At 31.9% G+C, this 23345-nt stretch overlaps 1 protein-coding gene and 2 long non-coding RNA genes across 3 annotated transcripts; 1 reads left to right on the forward strand and 2 right to left on the reverse strand.

Moving 5' to 3' along the window:
• Nucleotides 1-231: 231 nt before the first annotated feature.
• On the reverse strand, nt 232-1002 carry LOC146916493 (uncharacterized). The gene is made up of 2 exons (XR_015015083.1): nt 736-1002; nt 232-610 (listed from the first exon to the last, which is right to left on the reverse strand). It is a non-coding gene; the product is annotated as an uncharacterized LOC146916493 (long non-coding RNA).
• Nucleotides 1003-1279: 277 nt separating this feature from the next.
• On the reverse strand, nt 1280-6175 carry LOC146916494 (uncharacterized). The gene is made up of 4 exons (XR_015015084.1): nt 5615-6175; nt 5007-5173; nt 4586-4867; nt 1280-1948 (listed from the first exon to the last, which is right to left on the reverse strand). It is a non-coding gene; the product is annotated as an uncharacterized LOC146916494 (long non-coding RNA).
• Nucleotides 3240-4312, forward strand: LOC146916495 (pentatricopeptide repeat-containing protein At3g18110, chloroplastic-like). The gene is made up of 2 exons (XM_085718575.1): nt 3240-3800; nt 3921-4312. Exons 1-2 carry the CDS (start codon nt 3244-3246, stop codon nt 4123-4125), a joined length of 762 nt encoding a protein of 253 aa, XP_085574701.1. The 5' UTR covers nt 3240-3243; the 3' UTR covers nt 4126-4312.
• Nucleotides 6176-23345: the final 17170 nt, after the last annotated feature.

Raw genomic sequence — 23345 nt, forward strand, 5'->3', positions numbered from 1 at the left:
AACACGTCAATAGCGCTTTCAGAAAAGCGCTAATAAAGCCTTATTCTAGTGCTATTAAAGTAGCTTTTCTAACAGTTGTTTCTTAGCTCTTTCTGAGAAGCGCTATCGTAGCCTTTCTACTCAAATAGGGGTTTCTTAGCGTTTTACTAAAAGCGCTAATAAAAGTTGCGTTTTTTTTTTTTTTTTATAAATTTGTAACCAAAAATGCTATAATTAAACGCTATAATAAGATACTGAAATATGAATATAGCAAATTACATTCATGATAACCTCATTACAAATTAATCATAAACTTAATTATGAATGTCATAATGCTAGTCAATCCACAATTGCCAATAAAAAAAAAGCTCCTAAAAGCAGCCACAATTTTTTCGAAATTGAACCAGTGAAGATTTACAGGATGTTATTGTTAATGTTGTACAATATCTATATTCTACCAGTTCTAAGAGTATTGAAACTTGTGAAGAAAAAGTGGTTATATTCCTATCCTAGGCTTCATACCTCAAAGAGATGTCTACTTCATTGCTAGCACGCCATATACAGTGTTTGATACATCCATCAAATGCTGCTCCATCTTTTCTTTCCATTTGAATATATCCATAAACCTCTCCTGCATGAAAAATAGTAAATCAATACATAAAGGCAGAAGAAGGAAAAAATTGGAATAAGTGGCATGTATACACAATCAGGATCACCTGAAACATTATCAATGAGTTGTTAATGTTCAATTCATACCCAATTACGTCGCTGCAGAAGCATCATGCACAATGTTCAATTTGTTCCCAATTCGCAACAAAACAGCACAACTAAGCTGCAAAGCATATCATTACCCAATGACCTTTCGGACAAGTCATTGATTCTGTGGCGTGAGCCATCTCTACACATCGTGTATGACAACGCAAAAAGCCAGACGACTACAAATTTTTTCCTGACAAATTACAGTCAAAGGAGAATGAATACCGACAAGACATTCTGAAATGAAAACGTATTACATGAAAACTGGGAATGTGTAGTCAAAATGAGAAAATATTGAAGAGAAATGGTTAACGAATTTGTTAGAATTTCAAAAGAAGTGAAAGAAAAAGTATAAGGAATAAAATATGAAAGTAAATCAATATTTCAGAAAAATGGATTTTCTTTCTATTAAGTTATAACATTTCTTTTTTATTCTTGATGTAGAATTAAGATTTTTAATCTCCTCATGCACTCATTACAACGTCAATGTAAAGCTTGGAAGTTCAAGACTAAAATTGTGAGTTGTAAGACAAAGTTCACTATTAGATCAGTAACATTGCTTTTGAAGGTGCGCCACTTCCATTTGTTAGATCAAAAAAAAAAAAAAATTAATGTCAAAGAGGTTTTATTATACCATAAAGATCATTCATACATATAAATATTTCTACCAAATATATGCCCTATTTCTAACTTCCCCTGTGGGACGAAATCTACACATTGACATTAACGGTCTTCATACTCCCTCAGAAATGACAAGTTATGCATATTTAGAAATATATATTATATTGGGATAATAACTAGTTTCTTTTCCAAAAGATCTTTCAAAAGATTATGATGCTTTTTCTTTTCCAAAAGATCTTTCAAAAGATTATGATTAAAAGCATTTATGATTTCAAAGTATAAGGATCTTACTTGTAACAACATTCATTTAGGATCCGCCTTAATTTATTACACAATGTGTGAAAGTGGCCAACCACACCTTTTAAAAGTTCTGGACTGAAGGGATACATCTGGAGTCCCTGAGACGGATTCCGAAGCTTTTATCAGACCTGATAGCTTCTGATGCTTTTGAAGCATCCTTCTGTGATAGTTATGACTTATCCTTTCTTCAGGTCACAAGCATTCAAATAGACGTAGGAAGTAACACAGTAAACAGTTATGCTTCAGTAGAGAAGATCGACGTTGATTACCCAACAAAATGCTTCTATATGACCTGCCAAATCCAAACATTTAGCTCATTGTAAACCTGATGTGTGCATATAAGATAGTCTATTTTTTATCAGAGTAATGTTTCAATTGCAATCATGTTATGCTGTGCAATTAATAAAGTTAACAATAAGGGAAATGTTAACGAGTGCCTCGGGCACTCTATAAGGGCTTTAAATAATTAATAACAATAAACACTGAGATTAGAAATTTCTTGAAATACAATGCAGAATCAATAAAAAGTAAATAGATCATTAGATTCATTGAAATAGATCCATATCATATCATAAGTTTCCATTAAACCTTTCACTAATGGTTCAGCCATGTTTGTTTCCCACAAGTACAATAGGCAAAGTTGGAACAAAAGAGCCAAGATAATATAATTTTCTCATATACTATCAATTACAGTACAAAGTATATTTTCGTCTAATGTTGTTGTTACTTAAGCACTTACTAGAACTTCTAGGTAGTTTTCAATGACACGACAACCATTAACACTTGTTCTCCCTGAATGTTTTAATATTAATTTAGTTTAAAAATTGGATCTGAATGATAAAATGCACTTTCTAACTCAATGACTTTCAATTCAATGTTTAGCTAGCCATGACTTATTTATATATAGTTATATATTCTATACATTTATATGTATAGAATATATTACAACATTCTGATTTTCATTTTTATAAGAATCAAAATTTTATTTATAAAAATATAAAACTTGATAAATATGAATATATCATGTAGTGGAATAAATTGTACACGTATAAGGTAGAAAACATGATAACTATGAACATGATTCAAGGATCTATGCATCTGTCCTTAATAATCACCAACTAGCTACTTATTCATAATCACTAACCAACTCTTGAGAGAGTTGTAATTCAACCACAAATCAACTTGAAGATAAGTAAAAGTTCTATTCTTTTGATGCTTGAAGCATTTGCTCAAGCAGGGAACTTATTTGAGGTGCAGAAAGTATACAATGGAATGAAAGCTGGTGGTTATTTTCCTACCATGCATCTTTACAGACTTATGATTGGATTGCTGTGCAGATTCAAAAGAGTAAGGGATGTAAGAGTCATGTTGAGTGAGATGGGAGAGGCAGGGTTTAAGCCCGATCTTCAAATTTTTAATTCTGTACTTAAGCTATATTCAAGTATTGAAGAATTTCAAAACATGGGTGTCATCTACCAGATGATAAAAGATGTTGGTCTTACACCAGACGAAGAAACTTACAATACACTTATTACAATGTACTGCAGAGACCATAGACCAGAAGAAGGTTTTTCACTGATGCATAAAATGAAAAGTCTTGGTTTGGAACCTAAGCGAGACACATACAGAAGTATGATTGCAGCATTTAGTAAACAACAACTGTATGACCAGGCTGAGGAACTTTTTGAAGAGCTTAGATTCAATGGTTATAAACTTGATCGCTCCTTTTATCATTTAATGATGAAAATGTATAGAACTTTTGGGGATCATCAGAAAGCTGAAAATCTACTAGAAATTATGAAAGAAGCAGGGATAGAGCCCAATACTGCCACCATGCATTTGCTAATGGTTTCTTATGGGAAATCCGGGCAGCCTGAAGAAGCTGACAGAGTCCTTAAAAACTTGAGAACAATGGGAGCAGTTCTGGATACCTTACCTTATAGCTCTGTAATTGATGCATATCTCAAAAAAGGAGATGTGAAAGCTGGTATTGAAAAGCTCACAGAGATGAAGGAAGCAGCCATAGAACCAGATCATCGAATATGGACGTGCTTTATCAGAGCTGCAAGCTTGTCTGATGAAGTAAATGACGCTATCAACCTTTTAAAGGCACTCCAAGGTGTTGGATTTGATCTCCCAATTAGGTATGTTAGTTTTTTTTTTATGCAAAACGATTAGTTTTTTGTTAAGTTGTTGAGAGGAAGCAAAATATTTTTGGTCCATCATATTTCTCTAATTAATTTATTATACTAATTGTTATATAGGCTTCTAAGAGAAAAATCTGAGTCGCTAGTTTCTGAGGTTGACCAATGTCTAGGGAGACTAGAACACGTGGAAGATAATGTAGCTTTTAACTTTGTTAATGCTTTGGTGGATCTCTTGTGGGCATTTGAACTCCGAGCTACTGCATCATGGGTTTTCCAATTAGCAATCAAAAGAAGCATTTATCGCCATGATATATTTAGGTAAGCATTATAGCTCCTTCTTCGTAGTTCTTAACAGAGATATACTTTTATTGAAGTTGTAAACTACTGCTGAGACAGTTTATACTACTTTGGTCTTGAACTATGGTTTATCTCTTTCATTTGTTATTCTACCATTATAGAGAATCTGAGCTCATCTTTTTACTATTTAATAATACACATATTTCCTCTTAGATTTCACGGGTTCTATCAGCCTCGGTTAGCTTACTTATCAAGAAACTAAACCTATACTTATGTTAGTAATGAGTACACTTAAAACTACTCAGCCACATGAATAGAAAGTGCATATGAAGTAAACAAGTAAAAGTGGTTCAGTTTCAATTGAACATATGATAACAATTCCATCAAGAGAATTAAGAAATGAACCAAGGTATTATATGAAATGCACTAAAATTTAATAACTTTAAACAATAACAACTTGAATAAACAAAGAAGACTAATCTTACAAATTGGAAGCAAACTTCACATTTTGGATGAGTCAACTCTTTAAAACAAGAATTGTGACATGGATGCTTCCCTGACAAAGAAAACATGGGTCAGTAAAAACAAAAGTCAGATATAGATTGAAAAAAAAACCGTAAAAACCAATACTTTGCACACACTATACACAGCAGAAAAATGTATTATTTAACATGCCTTCAGTACTTTACAATTTACATGTCTTCTAGCCATTTGAAACCACAACAAAGCTCTTAAGTAAGTGTGATTTTGGCACAGACCATCATGACCTATAAAATGAGCATACACTTAAGTTATTTAGCATCTATTTATCCCAACAATCACTGATGGAAAGCATTCATATTCAAAGCTAAGAAATGAACTTTAGTAAATAGAAAGGAAAAATAAGAGAAACTCTTGTGAACGTACATTACAAATTTGGCAACCAGAGCTAGTAGGAAATTCATGGAAAAAGCTTCATGGAATCTTTTTTTGTGCATATTACTCACTGCCATAATAAGAGAGTCGACATTCTTTGTCACTTTTAATGTGTTGCTTCTATCCCAAACAATAAAATAGTGTACCTGAAACTTTGCCTAAATGAAAATAAGCCTTCAATTAGAAATTGAACATGTTTGTCAATTTTTCCTTCATAGAGAATTCTACAGGAAAGCTCAAAGTTACGTGCAAAATTATAAGTGTATGAAAGACTCAAATCAATCTTATTCATCATACACACAAAAAGAAATAGAAAAAACCACTAATCCTCTTTAATCAAGTTCCCTATACACCTCATCAGAATAAAGTCACTTCAGATTCAAAAAAAAAATAAAAAATACTTGAATCGACTTTCTCCATATAATCAATCCACAACAACAAAAACTAAAGATATACAAATTAGGTAAAATCAACAGCTAATACTAATTTACTCTATTGAAAACAAAATGAAAAGATATAACAGAATTAAATGAACTTGTAGAAAATTGAATCGAAATCGAATCGAGAAATAGAACAAAGAGGAAGAATGAATAACAAACCATGGAAGGGGTACAACTAACGTTGAAACAGGTGCACCGAGGACCCCCAGGTAACGGCCGAACCACCACCGATGACAACAACAACAACAACGTCATTTTCATCAGATCTGGAGGCGAAAATTTTGGACGCAGAGGAGAAAACGAAGGGAGAAATTGTAATTGAAGAGTTGAGGAACACGGTGACCGTGGTGAGATCGTCAGCCAAGATCTGGGTTTTCAGGTGAGTTTCACCATGGTGGTCGCTGGGTTTTCTTAGTTTGACGGAGTGAGTTGATGAAGGTTGTTTGATGGAGTGAGTTGAGAAGAAAAGATCTGGGTTTGACATTTGAGTGAGTTGAAGGAGTGACTGTTCAATAGAATTGTATAAATCTGCTCCATGGAGTTTACAGTGGTGGGTTTGAGTTTTTGTGTGTTGTGGTTTTTAACGATGAAGAAGAATGCGTGAAAAAAGATTTTGTCTTCATTATTTTTTTTATTTGATACTTATATGTGCAGTAGCGTTTTCTGAAAGCGTTAACAAAAGGGGCAGATACATAGCGCTTTCGTTAAAGCGCTAACTAAGGGGTCCTAAATAATAGCGTTCTCTAAAAACGCTAACATAGGTCTGTCTTTGGGTTTTTTAATAGCATTTTAGTAAAAGTGCTATTGAAGTGGTGCTATTAAAAGTCAAAATTGTAGTAGTGATCCCAAAACTGAAGCCTTGTCACACGAAACCCTTAAGAGACTAGGCCTGTTTTTTCATACCAAACCAAAATTTACGCCAGCAGAGCTTTTCCTGTACATACCAAAACAATCATAAAGGGTAACAAAATTGAAATAGTGAGACAAACAGGGAAGAGATGTATCAAACTTTCCGTTATGTGACGCATCACCGGAAAAAGGGTATTAAACATAAACATGAACCGCCAACAATGATGGAACATGAAAAATTTTCGCTAGAATTACATGAAAAATTCGTGAAAGCGATTAAGGAACTCGATGTTTATAGTATGCATACTATAAGCATCAAATAGAGAATGCATACTATATGCATCAAGTTCCCAATATCCTTGACAAATTTTTCATGCAAATCTCTAGTGAACATTTTACATGTTCCTTCTTTGATGGTGGTTCTTGTTTATCTTCGTTACCATTTTCCGATGTTGCATCACTTAATAGTAATTTTAATACATATTTTCCCTGTATTTGCATGTTCCAGTTTTCATACTTTTTATGATTGTTTTGGTATTCTACAAACATGGGAAAAATCCCTTATGTGGCACGACTTTGGTTTGGTAAGAAAAAATAGGACTTTCCAAGTAAATGGCTTAGTCTCTTAAGGATTTCATGCGACAAGGCTTCCATCTTGGGACACAACTTGCTCCATAAAAGCAATCGCCAAATGTACAATCTTCTACTACATAATATATATGATTAACTCAATTAACATAATTGCAAAGGTAAAAAAAAGAAGATTGATGCATGATTCTTTTTTTATGAAATTCAAAACTTGCACCAAAAATATATAAAAAAAAAATAGGGTTAATAGTGTTTTCCACAAATTATTTTTTTTGCCTAATGATTCTAACAAAAATCCATTTTGGGGCTATAATAAGACTTTTTATTCTAAAATAATATCAGAGCGTTTTGCCATCGTCGTGAAAAGATTTTATGAGATTTATGATTTATGATTTCTACCTCCTCTAAGGAAGAGCTTAATTATAGGAAAAATGGAATTTCCATGACTTTTATAAAAACCTCTAAATTTGTATTCAGATTTTTAAAAATTAATTTTTTTTCCAGAATGTTTTATAAAAAATCTGCCCTTTTTTTTAATTTTGAAAATTTAATTTTTTTGTATTTTGAAAATTAAATTCCAGAATTTTTAAAAATCTTTTTAATTTTAAAAAAATCTGATTATATTTTCTGATTTTTTTCTAATTTTTTAAATTTCCAAAAACAATCTTAATAGTTTTTTTTTCTAATTTTTTAATTTTTCAAAAAAATCTAATTTTTTTTTCCGATTTTAAAATTTTTTGGAAAAAAAATATGACTATTTTTCTGTTTTTTTATATTTCGGAAAAAATCTTAATATTTTTTCTGAATTTTTTAAAAACTATTTTTCGATTTTTTAAATTTTTTTCAAAAAAACTGAATATTTTTATGATTTTTTTATTTTTTATAAAAAAAATTTCGATTTTTTTATTTTCTGGAAAAAAAACTGAATATTTTATTAATTTTTGGATTTTTTTTATTTTTTAAAATTTATTTTTAAATATTTTTAAAATAAAAAGCTGAGATGGAAATTTTTTTTTACATCTGGCCATTTAAAAAAAAAAAGCCAAGTCAGCGCCACGTTAGCGAATCAGCTGAGTTGGAGGGGGGAGGGGTGTTTTCCGGAAAAAAAAAAAATTTTACAAGGGCATAAATCAAACCGGAATTTTTACAGGGGCTAAAACCGGAAATGACCTATATTACAGGGGTGAAAAACACTATTAACCCAAAAAAATAATAAGAATCATGTCCTAATGAAAAGAAAAACAAATGATGGTTAGTACATCAATGAAATTAGAACCAATGATTTTACTCATAAACGTTTTATTTTTTAAAGAATAAAGATTAAATTCTATTAACTCAAAATTAACCTTTTAAATGAATAGGTTGAAGCAAAATAAGTATTCAAGATAATTTTGTAGGAATTTTTTAATTATTTATTTTAAAGTGTTATTATTAATTTTATTAATTATTATAATTAATTGGTTTTTCTTGACCAAGTATGTTGGCACGTTTTTTCTATTCCTATTTTTCAGTTACATTACCGTTTCCAAGTTTGACTAAGGAAGCTTTTACTCTCTATTATTCCAATACTTACGGTTTCAATTTCCACTAAAAGAGGAGCCTTCTTTTATGTGTATATAAGAGGTTGGTTTGGGGGCACAAGGGACAGAGTGCATGATAGAACATATATGTTAGCCATTTTCATCTCTACGTTTTATAGCAAATAACAAATATATATAAGTTCCCTTGAGCATCCAACAGTGGTTCCTGAGACCTTGTTAATTCACGTGCGGTGCTAGCAAGAAGTGACTGTTGTATCCTGGAGAGTACTAGCTATGAGACCTATCGCATTGGATGATCCATCCGGGGTGGCGAATAACTTTTAAGCCCAGTGCATTGCACGCCTCAGTCAATAATCGATAAATTTTCCTATATAATTTTCTTTTATCTATTATGAGTCAATTTATTTATACTAATATTTATCTATGATTTATTACTTTATAATAATTCTATGTCCAATTTTTCCAACAATCTTAAGAGTATTTATTTGATATAGAATTGTTAATTTTGTTTTGAATTTGTCAATTGAATTAATTGTATGAAAATGAATTTTTGAGAAATGAAAGTGCCCTTACGTAATTGAAGTATTTTATTCTTCTTCATATAATTGATCAAGGCTAGTAATTGTTGTATACATTTGTTTGATGTCCTGTTAATTGTTTAATGTCGAATCCCGTGTAAAACTAAAGGCAGCTTGATATAATGATCTGTTTATATTTTTGTGAATGAGAGTATTGACACTGACTTGTTTTGTTTATTTTAACTACTACCATTCTTCTATAATAGAAGTCATGTTATTATGTACTCTCAATATCTAATCATGTTTATTTGTAAAATTGGAGGATGCTCGTTGACGCCGGAAATTTTGGTAGTAGTGGTGATCCTTTGATTTAAAAAGAATGGTGAATAAGTTGCAGATAATTATACTGTGGATATGTCACACAGAAATTGGAAGCGAGCAGAAGGCAAATACATCAAAAGTTGTGGAATTCATCGATTCAATCTACAATAGTATGATGTGATCGACTTCTTTGTAAGTTTTAAACTTTTCTCCCCTTGAAATCATCCACAAGGGGTCAGGTACACATTCAAATCTCATATCTCAAAATTTTGTGTGTTGACATTGTGAGAGCATGTTGAATATGTTCGTAAAAATAGTGATCCTATGAGCTTCGAAAACCGTGCTTTTGTAGCTCTCATCTATGCCACTAAGTCTGTTGTTGAGTTCTGTTTTAATAATGACTTGTTTGAGGCTAACTTTGGATGTCTTTTAAGCTTACATGCTAATTTTGAATATGTTGAAATCCATCATGAATTTTGGTTCTTTTCAAATGCCACTATTACTGATATGTTAAAAATTCAATTCCATCCTATAGTTAATTCTGAAGTATATATCATATTCATTTTAAGAATACTGTGTTGAAGTGTTTTAGGGTGATACAAATTGATTCGACTATTTTCTTAATCTATTATATCAATAAATTGGTGTATGTCATATTTGATGGTTGTGTATTAAATATTATGATCATTTTGTCTATACGTATTCCTTTAACAGAATTAATATTGTTTTCTCCTGATAATTGCGCAAAAACATGAAAGGCTATGTGACATTAATCAACAAATGAGTTTAGAAAATGTGTGTGAAACCCATGGTTGATAATGCATGCTGAATTTATATAGAATGTCTATATTAATGTGGAGTATTTAGTTTGCGACAATGTTAATATGTATTTCTTTTCAAAACTTTTCAAAACTAAAGTTTTGTTAGTATAAATTTTTTGTGATATACTTCAATTTGTGTGAAATTTTCTTAACTATATTTATTGTCGGCACATATAATATATTTAGGCTTAATTACACTTTTGCCCCCTAAGTATCCAAAAGTTGCGATTTTGGCCCCCTAAAAAAAATATCTCTTTTTTGGCCCCTTAAGTTCACTTTTGGTTGCAATTTTGGCCCCCCAAGCCAATTTTGACCCAGTCAACAGACACGTGGGCGCCACGTGTGTAAATTTATTTTATTTTATTTTTTTTTTATTTTTTTAATTTATAAAAAATAAAAAAATATTTTTGTAATTAAAAAAATGTTTTTTTATTACAGAAATAAAAATGTTTTTTTAATTACAAAAAAAATTGAAAAAAAATCTGAAAATTAATTAAAAAAATTGAAAAAAAATATTATAAAATTCTGGAAAATTGAAAAATTAATAAAAAATTTGAAAAAAAATAAAAAAATTCTGGAAAATTGAAAAATTAATAAAAAAATAAAATAATCTAAAAAATTCTGAAAAAATAAAATTTCGAAATTTTCTGAAAAAAATTAAAATTCTGGAAAAATGAAATTTTCAAAATTTTAATTAAAATTCTGGAAAAATTCTAATTAAAATTTTAATGAAAAATAAAAATTCTGGAAAATATTTAAAAAAAATTCGAAATTTTCGAAAAAATTAAAAAGATTAATCATTTTTAAAAAAATGAAATTTTTGAAATTTTCATTAGTATTTCTCGAAATTTTCATTAGTATATATGTCGAGCTTAGGTTTTTTCAGTGTATTTTTCGAAACTTCTAAATTTTCATTAGTATTTTTTCTGGGAAAATTTTCATTAGTATTTTTTCCGGGAAATTTTCATTATGTGTATTCCGGTTTACAAAAAATTATGTGTATTCTGGTTTGTAAATACACAAAAAATTATGTGTATTCCGGTTTATAAATACACAAAAATTCCCAGAAAAAATACTAATGAAAATTTCGAAAATTTTTAAATATTTTCCAGAATTTTCAATTTTTTCAATTTTCCAGAATTCCGTTTTCAAATTTTCCAGATATTTTCAAAATTTTTAAATTTTTTTCAATTTTTAAATTTTTTTAATACTAATGAATTTTCAATTTTTCAATTTTTTTAATCATTTTTTATTTTTATTAATTTTTCCTGAATTTTTAAATTTTTTCCGTATTTTTTCAATTATTTTTCATTTTTATTAATTTTTCAATTTTCCTGAATTTTTTAATATTTTTTTTCAAATTTTTTTTTTAATTTTTCAATTTTCCAGAATTTTTTAAAAAAAAATCAATTTTTTTATTAATTTTTCATTTTTCCAGAATTTTTATTTATTTTTTAATTACAAAATAAAAAAAAATATTAAAAAATACAAAAATGTGTCCACGTCAGCGTTGACTGGGTCAAAATTGGGCTAGGGGGCCAAAATTGCAACCAAAAGTGAACTTAAGGGGCCAAAAAAGAGATATTTTTTTTAGGGGGCCAAAATCGCAACTTTTGGATACTTAGGGGGCCAAAAGTGTAATTAAGCCATATATTTATGATTGGGAGAATTTAGTGACGTGTGTATATACGCTTTGTATGCATGAGAATATATATTTGAGAATATTGTTTGATTGTGAAATATTATTTAATATATTATTGGAAGGAAAAAAAATAGAGAAAATTATGGGGATACATATATGACATGCATGAGTGAAACAAGTGCAATACAGATGTTGTCGTTTAAAATTAATTTAAACAGACCTGAATATTTTGTGACACTTGCTAAACTCATGTGATGCATGTACTCAGATACACCTTAGATATTGGTGACATATATTGTGGATTATCCATTGTATTAAAATAATACAATGATGTTTGATATATTTAAAGTATCCATTGTATTAATAATACGATGATGTGAAAATATAAAATTGTGTGGATTTATTTTCCCCAATGTGGGGGTGTCATCACTTGATAAATTATTTTCCCCAATGTGGGGGTGTCATCACTTGATAAATAATCAAAGTAGATCTGAATAAAATTTACGCATGAATTTATATTTACCCAATGTGGGGGCGTTGTCGCTTGAAAGTATTTTCAAGTAGACCTGTATAATAAATCTAAATGTAGATTTAATTTTCTCCTATGTGGGGGTGTTGTTGCTTAGAATCTAATTAAGCAAACCTATGATAATATATCATGGATGACGATTTAATAATATATATGAGATACTGGCTGGGAGACGTCTTGGTCAATGTATTATGTGTGATACAGCTGTATAGTGAGAAATATATATACATCGAAGGGGGATGGATTATGTCCAATACAAAAATTGAGAGTGATGGTAACCCAACATAGATTGTGAAAATTCGCAAGGCTATGTTCATATGGGTAAAAACAAGTCGCTTGTCAATTTGATGAGACACTATCCAACTTATTTTTTAGAGTTCATCCCTATGGTGTAGGATAGTGTATACTACAACGTTGTAGGTTGAGTTTATAAACTCTTAATAAATCTATAGCTCATACATTTGAGTGGTGTGCTTGACTGTGGTGTACACTTGATGGATTTACCTATATGAGTGTTAGAGGTGGGGCCGCCTCTATGAAAGCTTGGGCAGACTTTCTAGAGCCACTCATGAAATCCAGGCATAGGTGCAAGGCCAAAATGCACCACTCCGCGTTGAACAAACTTTGGACGAGAAGTCAATGTGAGTGATGAGATCCCTGTTTCACATACGGAATGAGGTTCATAGAGGTTATAATCTCACCGACATTCTAGTGGATCAAATTTCATTTTCTCTATGTGCTAGTTCATAGTCCAAAAGACACTAGTACTTATGCATTGATGTTTCACGCTCTTGGGAACACCTAAAACTTTAAAATAAATAATTGTGGGGGATTGTAGGAATTAAAGTGTTATTATTAATTTTATTAATTATTATAATTAATTGGTTTTTCTTGACCAAGTATGTTGGCACGTTTTTTCTATTCCTATTTTTCAGTTACATTACCGTTTCCAAGTTTGACTAAGGAAGCTTTTACTCTCTATTATTCCAATACTTACGGTTTCAATTTCCACAAAAAGAGGAGCCTTCTTTTATGTGTATATAAGAGGTTGGTTTGGGGGCACAAGGGACAGAGTGCATGATAGAACATATATGTTAGCCATTTTCATCTCTACGTTTTATAGCAAATAACAGATATATATAAGTTCCCTTGAGCATCCAATAGTGGTTCCTGAGACCTTGTTAATTCACGTGCGGTGCTAGCAAGAAGTGGCTGTTCCTGGAGAGTACTAGCTATGAGACCTATCGCATCGGATGATCCATCCGGGGTGGCGAAATACTCTTAAGCCCACTGCATTGCACGCCTCAATCAATAATCGATAAGTTTTCCTATATAATTTTCTTTTATCTATTATGAGTCAATTTATTTATACTAATATTTATCTTTGATTTATTACTTTATAATAATTCTATGTCCAATTTTTCCAACAAATTTATCCATACATCCTTTGGTGGACATCCAAAAAAATGAATGATGCATACATATATATTGGCGAGAAAAAAATAGAACCTCCCAGGTAAATGACCTAATCTTTTAAGAGTTTTATGTGACAAGGCTTTTCAATCTTGGGAAACAACTTGTTCCATAATAAAGCAAGCTACGAATTCGTCGATTTGATTATGAGATTTAAGACAATTTTATTAGATGAACATTTTCACCCCTATCTGCACATTCACCTTCCTCGATTATTGAAACAATTAAACTAGATCGGCTTATACGAATAATTTGAGAAAAAAAACTATAAAACATGACTGAATCAATTAACATAATTGCAAAGGTAACAATTAAACTAGATCGGCTTATATGAATATCTGAGAAATAACTATAAAACATGATTGAATCAATTAAAATAATTGCAAAAGTAAATATATTATTAATTTAACACATACATACATACATACACACACACACAGATATATATATATATATATATATATATATATATATATATATATATATATATATATATATATATATATATATATATATATATAACGAATAAGATGAATGTATATTATTGATTGATACCTGTGATACTTCGTCGATTTGATTATGAGATTTATGAGAATTTTATTAGATGAACATTTTCACCCCATCTACACATTCACCTTCCTTGACTATTGCAACAAATAAACTAGATCTGCTTATATGAATAGTTTGAGTAAAAACTAAACACATAATAGTATTCTATCGACGGGTGTTATCGTCAATTAGCAGTAAATTAAATTTAAAGGGTACAAGTTGAAAACTAGATTAATTTTTTAACTTGTAAGAAGAATCAAAGCAGTAATCACTTGTGGACTAAAAGAGGTAGTGACATAATGAAAAATTGATTAACATATAGAGTATATCAAAGAACACATGAAAAGAAAAACAAATTGTATTAAGAATTTTGAAAGAAACTGGAGAACAAAAACAATAGAGAAAAGCACTACAAAGAAGACTACGAAGAAATGAATGAGAAAGATAATGTGGGCGCAGCCGCTTTTATATGCAATGAGTAACGAAAAATATTTGTGTCATTAGGTTTAGAGATAATGGGCTTGGGGCGATGTAAAGGTAGATACTACATCACAGAAATTGCTGTATTGGCCTCCGTAAATTCTAATGGGGCCCCAAAATGACCCAAAATACAATTGTGTACAATGATCAAAACTATTACTTTTTCCACCCTATCTGTTTCTCACGCGCCCTATTTTTTCCCAAAAATTCTTTTAATAATTAAAATTAATATTACTATGAATTTTGTTTTCATCTCGATCCTCTTTTTGAGTCTGGATTTCATCTAAGGCTCTTGATAAATGTAGTTTTTTTTATCAAACAAGATAAGTATTTGTATCGTCTCCACAGGGATTAGTGCGATATCAAGGATAGTTTAACATCAAATATCATTTCAAGTATTAAGAGTGATTGTTTGTTTGAATTCTAACTACCTAAACTAAATTGCAAAAAGTAAAAAGCTGAGATAAATAAGGATTGAAACTTGTTAGGAGTAGAGTTCCTTAACCAAGCGTCACACATAACCAAATGATCCATACGAATTCTAGCTTTATAACCAATATTATCACAATCAATTCTACACTATCCTTCGTGTCCAAAGCGATATAAATAACTCTAAGGTATCGTTTAAACATTCGTGTCCAAATCCCTTAAACGATCACAAAGACGATCAGATCATTTAATCGACCGTGTCCAGCCTGACTAAATGTCCTAAAGCATTAAACTCTTGATTATGGTGATTATCAAAGATTAACAAAGATGTCAAGTAAGTTAACCTAAGATATATTGCTACTCTAGCTCTAGATTCAAGAGTTCGTGTCCAAATCATCTTGAATCTCATTGAAAGCATTAACACAAGAATAACAGCAATATTGAATATAAATTGCTAGAACCATATATTGCAAGATCAAAAGATTACATGTTAGCAAGGATCAAGTACCTCTCATCCCAACAAAGGATATTTAGCTACACATCATCATGGAAGCCTTGCAAGGATGGATTGAAAAGGAAGGATTCATTACACCTTGTGATGTCTCAACAAAGGAATAAGCATCCAACTTCCAAAATCACTCTCACTCTATATGATCTACCCTATTTTCTCTCTTAGAATCTATAAAATATCTAATGGAATAGTCTATATCTAATGAGAGGTAAAAATCCTATTTAAATGGGCTGAGTTTGTAAGCTTACGCTAATAGCGAAATATGCGCTATTAGCGAAGCAAGTCGGCTTAAGCTGTGGCCAATGAGGTTGTGCCACATTGGTCCTTGCCCTGTTTCTTCGCCCTGGCTACGCTAATAGCGTAGTCTTCTGGAGCTTTTACGCTAATAGCGTATATTACGCTAATAGCGTATTTCTTCAAACCCAGCTTCTGCTTCGCTCCAGGTACGCTAATGGCGTACCTCTCTGGACCAATTTCGCTAATAGCGTGGAACACGCTAATAGCGAATTCTTCAAAACCAGCTTTTGCTAATTTGCACTTTTTCATGATTTTTGGTCTTTACTCAGTTTCTTGGGGTAAATTCCTGCATAAAAGGATAGAGTAAGATATATAAAGCGTAATAAGGCATTTAACGCTAATTTCTCGGCTTTTCCTTCAATAACTTGCAAAACAAGTAACAAAAAGTGCTTAAAATATAACATGAAATTAACACTTTTTAGCACTTATCAAACTCTCCCCAACTTAACTCTTTGTTTGTCCTCAAACAAAAGATTGAAAATCAAACAAGTTAATAAGCCAAGACACAAGTACAAAAGGCTTTGAAAACTTTTTCAGATGAATGATACAAAAATGAATACGCGGGCAAGTCTAAGTTTCCAACTAATCTAAAATTCTACTACCAACATGGGATGAGTCCTAAGTACAAAGTTCATGTCAAATATTTCAAGACAATAATACATTTATTTACGAACCACACCTAACACACTTCTTTGAAAGTAGATAAACAATTGAAATCATATGAATGAGGATTATGAACACACATCCGGCAATCAAGTTAACATTCCAATCAAGTTATGTGTCCATCCAAATATCATTTCAAAAAGCCATAAAAACATGGATCAAAAGGTCTTTGGGGGTTATAACTTGGCTTGGCTACAAAAGAAATGTCATATGTGGGGCAATTGAAATCAAAAAGCCTATCAAAGAGGAACATTCCTTGTATCAACCATTAAAATTTCACAATCTTCCCTACCAATCATTACAAACCCTTGGTGTTCACACATGAAGCACTTTGATCTTGACAACTTATTCTATTTTTGGATTTTTCTTTCTTTTTCTCTTTTTCTCTTTCTTTTCATGTACATATTGTTTTCTTTTCTTTTTGTATTTACAACACCATGTTGTCTTGATCAAAGATAAAATTACACCATTATACTTGACATAAGATTTACATCTACCTTCTCTCCCCAACTTGAATAAAAATACACCCTATTTGAATTTTCCCTTACTCTAAGGCAAAAGGGACAAATAAACATTGAAGGTTTAGGGTTCAACAATTAAAAACATATCAGAGTCTCAAAGTGCGTCAAAAATGAACTGGATATTGAAAAGTTAAAAGGCAAATTCATCAAGCATTGTGCTTATGAATTGACAGTTCATAATTGAGGACTCCGATTCATTTGGCTCAAGTGGGTTAGCAAATACTCGCTCTTCTCACAAGGTAGGCTATTTGTGGTCAAGTATGTTTCACTCATTAACAAAAATGTGCCTTGATCATATCCATGCCTTCACACAATTTAAAACAATTATTGGATTTAACATAAAACAACCGAGTTAAACAATGAATCCGGTCTCCTTGCATATGTACAAACACTTGAGGTTTCCTCACTTTTAGCTAGAACTAAGTGGTTCACAAACAAACACATTATTGCGAAGAACTAAATGACATGAAATTTACACAAAGTACTCGTTTCATATTCGAGTAAAAACCTAGAAAAACTGGAAACTTGTACCTTGGCTTTGCGCTTTTGATCACAACTATGAATCATTATCAATCATCTGAGAATTGAAATTTAAGCAAGAGTGATACAAAAGAAACTTCCACAATTAAAACAAAATGAAGTACTTAAAAGAAATGCTAACACATTATTTTAACTAACAAAAGACAACTATAAACAATACTAATATGAATACTAACATCACAATACTAATTAAAAACAATAGTCATCACATACCATTATCCAAAAATGATTAAAACTTCCCAAACTGCAGCTACTCGCAGTTGCGAGCAGCTTTACTCGCAGTTGCGAGCTAAGAGGCAGTCAAAATGGTCAATGACCAATTTGCTCGCAGTTGCGAGCTGTTTCACTCGCCATTGCGAGTTGAGACAGTTAAGAATTCTGCTCTCTGTTTGTTTCTTCTATTGGATGTGTTGATGCATGCTCATGACTTCTAAACTTATTATGCATTAAAAACAGTAAATAAACTTACAAAATTGGGTTGCCTCCCAACAAGCGCTTGTTTAACGCCGTTAGCTCGACGCCTTTTTCGTTAGGGTGGCCAAAATGAGACGGACAACACATCATCTTTTGAAACCCTACGCTTTGCGAGGAATTCCATGAACTTTAAGTACAGCTGATGTGGAGTCCATGACCTCCTTAACTTTGATTTATTGAACAAGGTACAAATTTCATCAATGACCCGATCGATTTCTACCTTGCTCACTTTCTTCCCCCTTGCTTCCATTAAGTCTTCCTTGATTAGTAACCGTTCCTTTCTCTCTACCACCTCTATCACTTCTCCATCATCAACAATTTTGGCCTCCTCAGAATCTGACTGTTCTTGAGGAAGTTCTATTTCAAGTGGTGGCCCTATTTCTTTCATTATATCTTCCTCAAGTTCAACAACACCTTCTCTAACAATCTCTTCATCATGAGTGGATTGAATGTTGGAATGGTTCTCCCTGATTTGTGCTTGCATCATCTCCAACTGAAGTGATAAATTCCTCAATCTCTAGTTGGTATTCTGCATGTTTATCATGGATTGTTGCATGAAGATGTTCAAAGTATTTTCCACATTGGTCATTCGTTCCTCTTCATAAGGATATTGTTGATACTGTTGATATGGTTCATACTCAGGTGGAGTATAGAAGTTGCTATAACCATGATCAGCCATGATTTTGTCTAGGTGATGATCCTGAAACGGAAATAACTAACAAGAAACTTTTCTTTGTTTATCAAAGAGGGGTTAGTACAAACAACTATCAAATAAAGAAAAATATTTATGGAATATGTACAAATACTTAAAACGATAAATCAATCGTTCTATCTATGATATCTAAACACCAATCCCCGGCAACGGCGCCATTTTGATAAATGTAGTTTTTTTTTTATCAAACAAGATAAGTATTTGTATCGTCTCCACAGGGATTAGTGCGGTATCAAGGATAGTTTAACATCAAATATCATTTCAAGTATTAAGAGTGATTGTTTGTTTGAATTCTAACTACCTAAACTAAATTGCAAAAAGTAAAAAGCTGAGATAAATAAGGATTGAAACTTGTTATGAGTAGAGTTCCTTAACCAAGCGTCACACATAACCAAATGATCCATACGAATTCTAGCTTTATAACCAATATTATCACAATCAATTCTACACTATCCTTCGTGTCCAAAGCGATATAAATAACTCTAAGGTATCGTTTAAACATTCGTGTCCAAATCCCTTAAACGATCACAAAGACGATCAGATCATTTAATCGACCGTGTCCAGCCTGACTAAATGTCCTAAAGCATTAAACTCTTGATTATGGTGATTATCAAAGATTAACAAAGATGTCAAGTAAGTTAACCTAAGATATATTGCTACTCTAGCTCTAGATTCAAGAGTTCGTGTCCAAATCATCTTGAATCTCATTGAAAGCATTAACACAAGAATAACAGCAATATTGAATATAAATTGCTAGAACCATATATTGCAAGATCAAAAGATTACATGTTAGCAAGGATCAAGTACCTCTCATCCCAACAAAGGATATTTAGCTACACATCATCATGGAAGCCTTGCAAGGATGGATTGAAAAGGAAGGATTCATTACACCTTGTGATGTCTCAACAAAGGAATAAGCATCCAACTTCCAAAATCACTCTCACTCTATATGATCTACCCTATTTTCTCTCTTAGAATCTATAAAATATCTAATGGAATAGTCTATATCTAATGAGAGGTAAAAATCCTATTTAAATGGGCTGAGTTTGTAAGCTTACGCTAATAGCGAAATATGCGCTATTAGCGAAGCAAGTCGGCTTAAGCTGTGGCCAATGAGGTTGTGCCACGTTGGTCCTTGCCCTGTTTCTTCGCCCTGGCTACGCTAATAGCGTAGTCTTCTGGAGCTTTTACGCTAATAGCGTATATTACGCTAATAGCGTATTTCTTCAAACCCAGCTTCTGCTTCGCTCCAGGTACGCTAATGGCGTACCTCTCTGGACCAATTTCGCTAATAGCGTGGAACACGCTAATAGCGAATTCTTCAAAACCAGCTTTTGCTAATTTGCACTTTTTCATGATTTTTGGTCTTTGCTCAGTGTCTTGGGGTAAATTCCTGCATAAAAGGTTAGAGTAAGATATATAAAGCGTAATAAGGCATTTAACGCTAATTTCTCGGCTTTTCCTTCAATAACTTGCAAAACAAGTAACAAAAAGTGCTTAAAATATAACATGAAATTAACACTTTTTAGCACTTATCAAACTCTCCCCAACTTAACTCTTTGTTTGTCCTGAAACAAAAGATTGAAAATCAAACAAGTTAATAAGCCAAGACACAAGTACAAAAGGCTTTGAAAACTTTTTCAGATGAATGATACAAAAATGAATGCGCGGGCAAGTCTAAGTTTCCAACTAATCTAAAATTCTACTACCAACATGGGATGAGTCCTAAGTACAAAGTTCATGTCAAATATTTCAAGACAATAATACATTTATTTACGAACCACACCTAACACACTTCTTTGAAAGTAGATAAACAATTGAAATCATATGAATGAGGATTATGAACACACATCCGGCAATCAAGTTAACATTCCAATCAAGTTATGTGTCCATCCAAATATCATTTCAAAAAGCCATAAAAACATGGATCAAAAGGTCTTTGGGGGTTATAACTTGGCTTGGCTACAAAAGAAATGTCATATGTGGGGCAATTGAAATCAAAAAGCCTATCAAAGAGGAACATTCCTTGTATCAACCATTAAAATTTCACAATCTTCCCTACCAATCATTACAAACCCTTGGTGTTCACACATGAAGCACTTTGATCTTGACAACTTATTCTATTTTTGGATTTTTCTTTCTTTTTCTCTTTTTCTCTTTCTTTTCATGTACATATTGTTTTCTTTTCTTTTTGTATTTACAACACCATGTTGTCTTGATCAAAGATAAAATTACACCATTATACTTGACATAAGATTTACATCTACCTTCTCTCCCCAACTTGAATAAAAATACACCCTATTTGAATTTTCCCTTACTCTAAGGCAAAAGGGACAAATAAACATTGAAGGTTTAGGGTTCAACAATTAAAAACATATCAGAGTCTCAAAGTGCGTCAAAAATGAACTGGATATTGAAAAGTTAAAAGGCAAATTCATCAAGCATTGTGCTTATGAATTGACAGTTCATAATTGAGGACTCCGATTCATTTGGCTCAAGTGGGTTAGCAAATACTCGCTCTTCTCACAAGGTAGGCTATTTGTGGTCAAGTATGTTTCACTCATTAAGAAAAATGTGCCTTGATCATATCCATGCCTTCACACAATTTAAAACAATTATTGGATTTAACATAAAACAACCGAGTTAAACAATGAATCCGGTCTCCTTGCATATGTACAAACACTTGAGGTTTCCTCACTTTTAGCTAGAACTAAGTGGTTCACAAACAAACACATTATTGCGAAGAACTAAATGACATGAAATTTACACAAAGTACTCGTTTCATATTCGAGTAAAAACCTAGAAAAACTGGAAACTTGTACCTTGGCTTTGCGCTTTTGATCACAACTATGAATCATTATCAATCATCTGAGAATTGAAATTTAAGCAAGAGTGATACAAAAGAAACTTCCACAATTAAAACAAAATGAAGTACTTAAAAGAAATGCTAACACATTATTTTAACTAACAAAAGACAACTATAAACAATACTAATATGAATACTAACATCACAATACTAATTAAAAACAATAGTCATCACATACCATTATCCAAAAATGATTAAAACTTCCCAAACTGCAGCTACTCGCAGTTGCGAGCAGCTTTACTCGCAGTTGCGAGCTAAGAGGCAGTCAAAATGGTCAATGACCAATTTGCTCGCAGTTGCGAGCTGTTTCACTCGCCATTGCGAGTTGAGACAGTTAAGAATTCTGCTCTCTGTTTGTTTCTTCTATTGGATGTGTTGACGCATGCTCATGACTTCTAAACTTATTATGCATTAAAAACAGTAAATAAACTTACAAAATTGGGTTGCCTCCCAACAAGCGCTTGTTTAACGCCGTTAGCTCGACGCCTTTTTCGTTAGGGTGGCCAAAATGAGACGGACAACACATCATCTTTTGAAACCCTACGCTTTGCGAGGAATTCCATGAACTTTAAGTACAGCTGATGTGGAGTCCATGACCTCCTTAACTTTGATTTATTGAACAAGGTACAAATTTCATCAATGACCCGATCGATTTCTACCTTGCTCACTTTCTTCCCTCTTGCTTCCATTAAGTCTTCCTTGATTAGTAACCGTTCCTTTCTCTCTACCACCTCTATCACTTCTCCATCATCAACAATTTTGGCCTCCTCAGAATCTGACCGTTCTTGAGGAAGTTCTATTTCAAGTGGTGGCTCTATTTCTTTCATTATATCTTCCTCAAGTTCAACAACACCTTCTCTAACAATCTCTTCATCATGAGTGGATTGAATGTTGGAATGGTTCTCCCTGATTTGTGCTTGCATCATCTCCAACTGAAGTGATAAATTCCTCAATCTCTAGTTGGTATTCTGCATGTTTATCATGGATTGTTGCATGAAGATGTTCAAAGTATTTTCCACATTGGTCATTCGTTCCTCTTCATAAGGATATTGTTGATACTGTTGATATGGTTCATACTCAGGTGGAGTATAGAAGTTGCTATAACCATGATCAGCCATGATTTTGTCTAGGTGATGATCCTGAAACGGAAATAACTAACAAGAAACTTTTCTTTGTTTATCAAAGAGGGGTTAGTACAAACAACTATCAAATAAAGAAAAATATTTATGGAATATGTACAAATACTTAAAACGATAAATCAATCGTTCTATCTATGATATCTAAACACCAATCCCCGGCAACGGCGCCATTTTGATAAATGTAGTTTTTTTTTTTTATCAAACAAGATAAGTATTTGTATCGTCTCCACAGGGATTAGTGCGTATTCAAGGATAGTTTAACATCAAATATCATTTCAAGTATTAAGAGTGATTGTTTGTTTGAATTCTAACTACCTAAACTAAATTTCAAAAAGTAAAAAGCTGAGATAAATAAGGATTGAAACTTGATATGAGTAGAGTTCCTTAACCAAGCGTCACACATAACCAAATGATCCATACGAATTCT

Source organism: Medicago sativa, chromosome 6, assembly GCF_051527215.1.
Source record: "Medicago sativa cultivar Bolivia chromosome 6, Bolivia_mono, whole genome shotgun sequence".
Taxonomy (NCBI): Eukaryota; Viridiplantae; Streptophyta; class Magnoliopsida; order Fabales; family Fabaceae; genus Medicago; species Medicago sativa.

Bases quoted from the DNA above. Each gene is read 5' to 3' on its own strand.
- LOC146916495 (XM_085718575.1), top strand. From the start codon at position 3,244: ATGAAAAGTCTTGGTTTGGAACCTAAGCGAGACACATACAGAAGTATG. The intron at 3,801-3,920 runs GTATGTTAGTTT...ATTGTTATATAG, and splicing joins GGATTTGATCTCCCAATTAG to GCTTCTAAGAGAAAAATCTG.